Consider the following 8,987-nt stretch of genomic DNA (forward strand, 5'->3'; position numbering starts at 1 on the left):
TTGAGAGGTGGAGATCAGAGGATTGCTTGAGCCCTGGAGTTTGAGACCTTTCTGGGCAATATAGTAAGACCTTGTCTCTACAAAAGACATTTTTTAAATTATCCAGGCACACCTATAGTCCCAGCTACTCGGGAGGCTGAGGTGGGAGGATTGTTTGAGCCCAGGAGGTCGAGGCTTCAGTGAGCTATGATTGCGCCACTGCACTTCAGCCTGGGTGACAGAGCAAGACCCTATCTCTTAAAAAAGAAAGAAAAAAAGAAATGGCAGAAATGAATCTCTAGAAGGGCATTAAACTCATTTTTGCACCAGAGTGGAGGGAAGAGAAGATAGGAGTTCTGTGTGACTTATCTCAGAAGGAAAGCTCTCTGGAAGCTCTGTATGCCCTTACGTAAGGAAGCCGAGGCTCCAGGATACAGCGCCATAAGTCTGTGGAATTTGATCTGTTTTTGTAGGAAACCACCTCCCTCCTCTGCGCATTGACAAGGGCTCTCCCTTATCCCAAGCCAGTAGTTTTCAAAGTGTGGTCCCGACCAGCAGCTCGTCATCACTTAAGACCTTGCTAGAAATTCAAATTCTTAAGCCCAAGCCCAGACCTACTGGATCAGAAACTCTGGAGTTAGGCCCGGTAATCTGTGTTTTAACCAGCCCTCCGTGTGATTCTAATATACACTCGACTTTGGAAAACTGAAGTTCTAAGTCTACTGAAACTCATGTGAAAAAGACCTTACAAATACAATCCAGATTGATTTAAGATTAAAGGAGAACTCAAGACAATGCCCCTTGCTATAAAAGGCCCAGGATCAATGCAGACTCCCAGTATTTTCCACGAAACAGCTCAACAGGCAATTAAATCAACTCAGCACATTTATTTTCAATGTGCAAAATGAATTTTCATATTTTAAGAGTAACACCAGATGTTTTACCTCTTTTTCCTAATTGATTTTCCAGCCTACAGCAATTCGTCTTTATGTTTTCCAGTTGGATCCTAATGCAGCAAGGAGCGTGTGTTCCGGCAGGATTATGAAATGCCACGAATTTTCAAACAAGCATTAACTCGGCCTGCCATGCGTCATGTGAGTGTTTGTCTGCCCATAATATAAAACACAGCTATGGGTACCAGGCAGATCAGAGCAACCCAGAAAAGGCCCTTTCAGGGAGTTGGGTCTCCAGGCTCTTGGCTGGTTGCAAAGCTGAGTCCTGGGCATTCAGCCCAAGCCTGAGCTCTTCCCCCACAGGGTCCTGCACTCCCTGGTACCAAAGGATTTGCTAGCTGTAAAACCTGCAAATAAACATGCTGTTTGTCAATGGGAAGTTTTGTCTTTAAAATGAAAAAGGAGGCTGCAGGCTGGTGGTGAATGGGGCCGAGGGACTGAGGAAGGAGTCGGGCAGTTGCTCAAAGCAGGCAGCCTGGACAGACCCCTCTCAGGACTGCTCCTGGAGGAGCCCAGACAATCCCCCTCTGTTGGCCAACCCACCCGCCCAGCTGAGCAGGAGGTCTAGTTAGTACCAGCATTTAAGTGGGTGAAAGGTCACCACCACCAGGTTTTCTTCACTCAACAAAAGCTCTTGGGAGTCTGGGGTAAGACCAGGAAACAGAAGCCTCAAGCTTTGAAGCAAACAACTTAAAAGACCTTCTCTGCCTTTGTCCTGGCAATAGGGAGGAGGGGGGATTGAGAAGGTGGCAACTAAGTGCTAGAAACCCAGAAAATGCTGATTCAAAAAAAAATGAAAACCACACTTCTCAGGCAGTTGGCACCCTCAGCTACCTTCCCTGGAAACTGCTGAGAGCTGGCAGGTTTGAGCCATCATGGCTGCAGCAGGATTTTAATGTGGTCTCCAACTATAAATCAGCCCGTCTGTTCCTAAGAACCAGTGCAGCAAAGCTGTGTCTACAATTAGAGCTCATCATGACTGAATCTCAATAAGCGGCTGCTCCAACTTTAAGAACCACCAAAACATCCAATGTTCTTTCCACAATTTTTCTGTACTTAAGAATAAAGTATTCTAGATTACTTATAAAGACATATTCAGATCCAAGTTTGATAATTTTTTTAAAAAATCTCTTATCTGAAATCCCCCACTTCTAGAAGCTCCAGCCCCAAAGATAACCTACAATCTCCTGGAGTATCGTGTAAACCCCTTGAGGACCTGAAGGGAACCCAGTAAACAGGCTCCTGAGAGAGGGCCTGATCCCACACCAATGATTAATAAAAAAGTCATCTAAATTTAAAATGCACAAATGACACCTTTCCAAGACTCAATAAACAAAGTCTGAATAGACTTAGACACAGGTGTGTTTCACACACACAGGTGAATGAAATCAAGATCTGCAGTCTCACCTAATTCAATTGAGTACATAATAGGTCAAAGGTTTTTGCACTGGATGTCGGGGTATCCACTCATCTTCCTCTAGGAATGCTGACAGGAACAAACTGGTCTCTCCCTTGGTACCCCAACCCCCAACCCCTACATGCTCCCAACAGGACTTCATCCTCATTTACCACATTTGCTATAAGGCAAACGGAGTTGGCAAGAAAGGATCTCGCCTCAGAGAATGTCTCCCTCGTCCCAGATTCACAAGGATACTATTAAACCACAAGAGCCATTTTATAAATGTCATCATAGTCTTTTAATATTTTACATAAAAAACTGTATACACAGCTTATAGAACTTTTATGTAAACATCATAAGCTCACCATTTTGTCATTTGTCAGTTTATTTAAAAAATAAAAAACAAGACAACAATTTAGTAGAAGTACCACTGGGAGGGAGGGGAGGGGAAGAAAGGAAATATAGGGGCAGGGGTATTCTCTGTACAGAGATGCAGAGAAAATTTCACATAGCTTTAGAGAATGCCTTGTGAAAAAAAAAAATAGGCCCCAATACTTGTTACTGCCCTTTATCAAAATTGTGTGCATAACCTGCACAAATAAAATCACAAAACAGTGTTGCCACTTTCTTCAAGGAAACAAAGCGAAATTTAATGGGTTTCTTTTCCCTCTCCTTGTTAAAAGTCATTTTTTAAAAACATCAGAAGTAGATGAGGTTACAGCGTACAAGTGTGGTCAGAATGCTACTGTCGTATGCAAATGACAAGTGCATTAAGTGTCAAACAATGAAACAATTGTGCAAAGAATTTTCAAAAAACAAATTTTAGCCTTTAAATAAATCAAACATCAGTTTCTTGGACTGAACAATTTTCACTTGAAGGACAGGCACAAAGTTCGCTTATGGCAAAAACAAGCCCACAGCGCACCCTCCCTCCTCCCGCCGATGACTGGCAAACGGTTCGCAGGGGGCTGGCTCGCAGGAGAGGCTGAACTGAAAGCTGCGTCCTCCCCAAGTCTGTTGCAAATGTCTTCCCCAGGGGTCAGAAAGACGGCCAAGTCCTGTTCATGCCTGGACAGGAGTCTGGCCCAGCCTGGGCCGGAGCGCTCACCCATCACCACCATTAAATAACACCATCTTAGCTCCGAAAATAAAATTATATCTATATTTATATAACATTCCCCTATCCTCCCCAGCCCTCCCCTCCCGCAGTACCCCGGGTCTATGTTACAGACAAGGGATATCAGACGCCCGCTGGTGAAAGGCGAACATCTGATGGGGCGCGGCCACACTCCCGCGCCAATCTCGCCCCCGGGGATCAGAGACGGGGGTGGGGTGAAAATGGGGCGAGGAGAGTCGAACAGACACACAGCCACACGCTCTGAGGCCTGGCTCTTCAGAAAAGCATGCTCAGGGGACCCTTGGCACTCAGCGGGGAGCCCAGGCCTGTGCAACACAGCTGGACGCACACAGACACTGGGAAGGGGGCGCCCGACGCCCACGCCGAATTCTGGCGCGAGCCAGAGCCGCCAGCAGACAGATGCCAGGCAGTCCAGTAGGGTCCTTGTGGGACACGGGTCTCCCCTTCTCCGGGCTCGTGGGGGACGGGTCCAGGAGGGGGAGCCGCGCTGACAGTGTTAGGCGCGACGGGCGCGGCCCTCATAGCACCTTGCAGCAGTTGATGCAGCCGTTCTGGGAACCGTAGCGCTTCTGCAGCGCGGCGCGCGTGGCCGTCTCGAAGACCTCGCGCACGCCTTCCTTGGTCTTGGCCGAGCACTCGAGGTAGTCGTAGGCTTGGATGCGCACGGCCATGGCGCGGCCGTCATCCGTGCGCACGGGTTCCTGCTTCATGCGGGCCAGCTCTGTGCGGACATGCTCGTCGCTGCGCAGGTCTTTCTTGTTGGCCACCAGGATAATGGGCACGTTGGGGCAAAAGTGCTTCACCTCGGGCACCCACTTCTCGGGGATGTTCTCCAGCGAGTCCGGGCTGTCCACCGAGAAGCACATGAGGATGACGTCGGTGTCCGGGTAGGAGAGCGGCCGCAGGCGGTCGTAGTCCTCCTGGCCCGCCGTGTCCCACAGCGCCAGCTCCACCTGCTTGCCGTCCACCTCGATGTCGGCCACATAGTTCTCGAAGACGGTGGGCACGTACACCTCGGGGAACTCGTCCTTACTGAACACGATCAGCAGGCACGTCTTGCCACACGCGCCGTCGCCCACCACCACCAGCTTCTTGCGGATGGCCGCCATGAGCGTGCCGGGCCCGGGCAGCAGGAGGGGGCCCGCGAACGCCTCGCTGCCGTCCCGCTCGCCGCTCACTGCTCACCTCTGGCTGCGCGCAGGGTCAAGGGTCGCTAGCTGCACCCGGGCCCTGCGGTGGCGCGTTCTCTCGCTGAGCTCCGGCTGCCGCGGCGGAGGCGATAGGGGCGCGGGGGCATAGGGCGCACCTTCCGTCTCGCCGCGCTGCTTCCGGGCGGTGGTCGCTCTGCTCGCCCCGGGCCGGGAATCGGCAGCTTTGTGCGTTACGCGGGCTTGGGCGGCGGACTCGGCCTAGCTCCCTCCTGGGTCTCTCCGGGCCTTGTCGTGTACACAAGAGAAAACACGACACAGTCAGATAGCTGCGGCAGATGAGGGCTGCGGCCCTAGCGCCCGCTATTTAAAGAGTCCGGCCACTTTCTTAATATAGCCGTCCAATGGGAAACGAGCCGGCTGAGCTCATCGCTGCGGAGCTTGGCTCTGATTGGCCACCCTCTGCAGCCCAAAGGCGGGGCTGGGAGAGGCAGCCCGCCTGGGCTTGATTGACGGCCCAGGCCGCGGGGCTGGGAGAGGCAGCGAACCGGGAGTCTGCGCTGCCGCTGGCTCTGCGGGGCTCTGGCGGCACCCGAGTCCCCTCCTTCGCCGCAGCGTCTGCGCGCGGGGCCCGGGAACTGGCTGCTTGGAGCCTACGAGGTCTGGGCGAACGGTTCCGTCTCTGAGGCGGCACTCAGTGGGCGTTGGCGACTCCCCTTCAGAATTGCCCCTCTTCCTGGCAAACTCGCTGCGGGTGGTCGGACCTGTGGAAGAGGGGCGGCCCTTTTAACGTGGTTTTGTTTTTAAATAAACAGACACACGCGCACCCACCACACATACAATTTTGTTTCCAAGGAAGAGGGTTTTCTCCTTTTGGCGGCCTCCCCTCCTGTGGTCTAGGGCCCCACCCAGGTACTCGCCCTGGGCCAGCCTCGGGTTTGGACCCGAGAGGCGACAGGCTAGCTGCAAACTGGCTCTTCCAAGTCCCGCCGCTCTCCGCTTCCTAACCCCCCAGCTTAGGTCTCCACGTGAAGATTAAGGGAAGGAGTGTGGAGTGGCAGAGCTTGACAATGGAAAGGGAAGGTCGAGGCTGGAACACTTGGAGGAAGTTACCCAGCGTGGAGAAGCACCCTCGGCCCCCTTTTCACGATGAATTCTGATCCCGGTCCTTAAAGCTGAGAACTGTCTGAGATAAATTGTGCAATAGAATATACAATATTGCACAATAGAATGTACAGTATTTTGGGTACGATAGAATCCAACAATCCCAAGACCCCTGAGGGGACGAAAAGGCTTAAGGCTGGGGAAGAGGGGCGGGAGGAGGGGCTTGCAAGTAGGGTACAGCGAATTAGTGGGTGTCTCCTCTAGTGGGGCGCCAGATCCCTAGCGTCTTGACGTACACCAGGACTAAACTCATTTATCCTGTAGATCTTGCAGGAGCTAACAGTACCTCGGATCCGGAAAGACCCAAGTTAACCGATTTCGACGGACAAAAGAGGAAGAAGAGGGCAGGGGGAATGGGGAGTCTGGTAGGTCTCCCGTAAGGGAGAGACAGCCTGAACACAAGCAGGAAGGTGGGAAAGGGCGGGGCAGACCCTAGGAGCTGCGCGTGCTGGGGCTCAGGAGCGCTTAAGTATTAACTGCATGGACTGGGCTCTATCCATCCATTGCAGGGAAAATGGATGCAGGCTGGTTTTTCAGCAAAGGAGGGGCCCACGACATCACCCGGAGATTGTTGCCTACGGTCTCCGTCTCTGTCTCACTCTGTGAGTTATCGGAGGGCCAGGATTCTTATTTCCGCATCTTAAAGACCCAGCACAACGCCTGACATTTACAAGAATTCAGTAAATGACTGGAGAATTAACCAGAATGCTCAGAAACGCAGGTGGTACTTTCTGGGGGTTTCTTATCTCAGTTCTACACTCTGCTTTAGCAATCATCTAACCAGGTCGGGCACAGTAGCTCACGCCTGTAAGTCCAGCACTTTGGGGGCCCAGGCTGGAGGACTGTTTAAGCTCAGGAGTTCAAGACCAGCCTGGGCAACATGGCAAAACCCCGCTCCTGTCCCCGCAAAAAATAAAATGGGGCGGGGGGGGGGGCAAGGAGGGTGACCTGTGCCTGTAATCTCAGCTACTCAGGAGGCTGAGGTGGGAGGCTTGCTTGAGCCCGGGAGGTAAAGGCTGTAGTGAGCTATGATGGCAACATCCCACTCCAGCCTGGGTGACAGAGTGAGACACTAGCTCAAAAAAAAAAAAAAGTGAAAACTTAAAACATTAAGAAGTCAAAAAAATATTTAAGCAAACCATGCAGCCAACCGTGACTGAACCCCGGTGTTTTCACATATTATTCATATGTTAAGAGTTAAGTCCCCATATGGCTCCACAGATGAAATCAGATCAAATAAGGCAGTAGTACTGCTAACCCTAAAATCCTTCCTAAAGGGAACATCTTATTCAGACGACTGTGCTTGCCTCAGACTGGGTTCTCATAACCAGCTTTTTTGGAGGTCAGTCGTGGTTTTCAGATCTAAGTAACTGATCTGTCAGCAAGTAAATAGTTTTTCTGCTAATTGATTTAGGGATCCAATCTGGAAGCTTTTTTTAGCCTGTTAGAAAAATCTTATTCACACAAATTTTTCTTCTTTTAGTCAAACCCTTTTATAGCCGTATTGTTAATACTGCTTTCCTTGGTCTTAATATAGCTTGGGAATCTTGGCTACGTCCTTAAACTTCATATATTAAGAGATATGAAACAAAGCTTCGTAGCATGTGTTGTTTTCTTTAAAAAAAAAAAAAAAAAAAGAATCCGGAAAAGGGGTTGAACTCATACGTGTTCTGATTTCCAGGAATATATATGAAGTGTTCCAAGCTCAAATCTCAATATTGCAGTAATTTCTAAAACTATGCAGTTGGTAAATATGCCAAAGTAAACAAATAGATCTGTGTTCTGCAGCAACTTCTTTTCATGGTATTCTTTTTTTTTTTAAATCCAAGATACTTTGACAAGCTCTACAGGGACTGGCTGCTTCCAAGACTGCCTCACTCACAGGATAAACTTTTCCTAACTAGGTGATATGCCAGACAAGCCCCTTCCTGCCCCTCGCCCTTCATAATACATTTCCCTCAGACAGGGATAAAATTTGATTTTTCTATGAAAACAAGTCATTTTATTTTATTTTATTTTTTTTGAGATGGAGTCCCACTCTATCACCCAGGCTGGAGTGCAGTGGCGTGATCTCAGCTCACTGTAACCTCTGCCTTCTGGGTTCAAACAATTCTCTCGCCTCAGACTCCTGAGTAGCTGGAATCGCAGGTGTGTACCACCATGCCTAAGTTTTGTATTTTTAGGAGAGACCGCGTTTTCCCACGTTGACATGGCTAGTCTCAAACTCATGACCTCAAGTGATCCACCCACCTCAGCCTCTCAAAGTGTTGGGATTACAGTCGTGAGCCACCACACCCAGCCAAGAACAAGTATTTTTAACAATTAACTTTATTAACATGTTCATCTTATGACATAATGTGCCACACCAGTGAGACAGGGAGGTTGTCTTTCAGACAAAAGGAGGATATTAATCCATCTCCAATCTTTGATCTGATGTATTTGATTTTGTCTGTTTGCCAAGTATCTCATGTAAATCACTCTTCATCCCTCAAAGACCGGGCCAGCATTCGAATTTTCATTAGATTTTAGTGCCACCTTGTGGCAATCTTTATGGGACATTTTTCCTTAAAAAAAGTATAGAAAACCTTTAGTCAAAAATTATGCATTTTATGGATATTTTTTATTTTAAAACATTTCAGAGCATATAAAACTCTGAATAATGTTTTACAAGTATATGTTTATACAGGTTACTTTTTCATATAAACTTTACAAAAATATTAATGAAAATGCCATTCAGTGAAAAAAAAATCATTCCTAAATTGTACCTTCTAAAAGAAATTAGAAGAAAAAGATAAAGTCTATGGATCTTCATTGACTTACAGACTAATAGACTTCAGTTTTCCTTAACTATAATGTACAGAAATGTAAAACAAATTTAGCCACAAAAATCATTCCATTTTCGCCCCAGTGAAGTAAGCCATTGTCGGATACTCTGGTGTAGTTAGAGGTAATAATAATTCATGTACTAAGAACCAGCAATGCAATAGACATTCCTGACAGGCATTTACTTTAAAAAGTTTTCCTAATTTAGGAGTAGTTTAATGTCTCTAGGAAAATTATCAATCTTCTGTCTCTAAGCAATGAGCTTTAAAAATGGAAAAGTTGCACTGGCTATACTATTTCATGCGGAAGAACTGAGGCAGTCCTGTCTGGCGCATTTGGAGCCCATTTGGTCAGGAGTTTCATGATGGAGGGGCACTCAAGCT

General features: G+C 48.4%; 1 protein-coding gene across 1 annotated transcript; it reads right to left on the reverse strand.

Annotated features, from left to right (window-relative positions):
• Positions 1-2,605: 2,605 nt before the first annotated feature.
• RHOB (ras homolog family member B) lies at positions 2,606-4,957 on the reverse strand. The gene has a single exon (XM_002758001.7). It carries the CDS (start codon positions 4,576-4,578, stop codon positions 3,988-3,990), a length of 591 nt encoding a protein of 196 aa, XP_002758047.2. The 5' UTR covers positions 4,579-4,957; the 3' UTR covers positions 2,606-3,987.
• Between the last annotated feature and the right edge of the window lie 4,030 nt (positions 4,958-8,987).

Source organism: Callithrix jacchus, chromosome 14 (genome assembly GCF_049354715.1).
Source record: "Callithrix jacchus isolate 240 chromosome 14, calJac240_pri, whole genome shotgun sequence".
In the NCBI taxonomy this organism is placed as follows: domain Eukaryota; kingdom Metazoa; phylum Chordata; class Mammalia; order Primates; family Cebidae; genus Callithrix; species Callithrix jacchus.

Excerpts from the sequence above, each read along its gene's own strand:
- RHOB (XM_002758001.7), bottom strand. The coding sequence starts at position 4,578 with ATGGCGGCCATCCGCAAGAAGCTGGTGGTGGTGGGCGACGGCGCGTGT.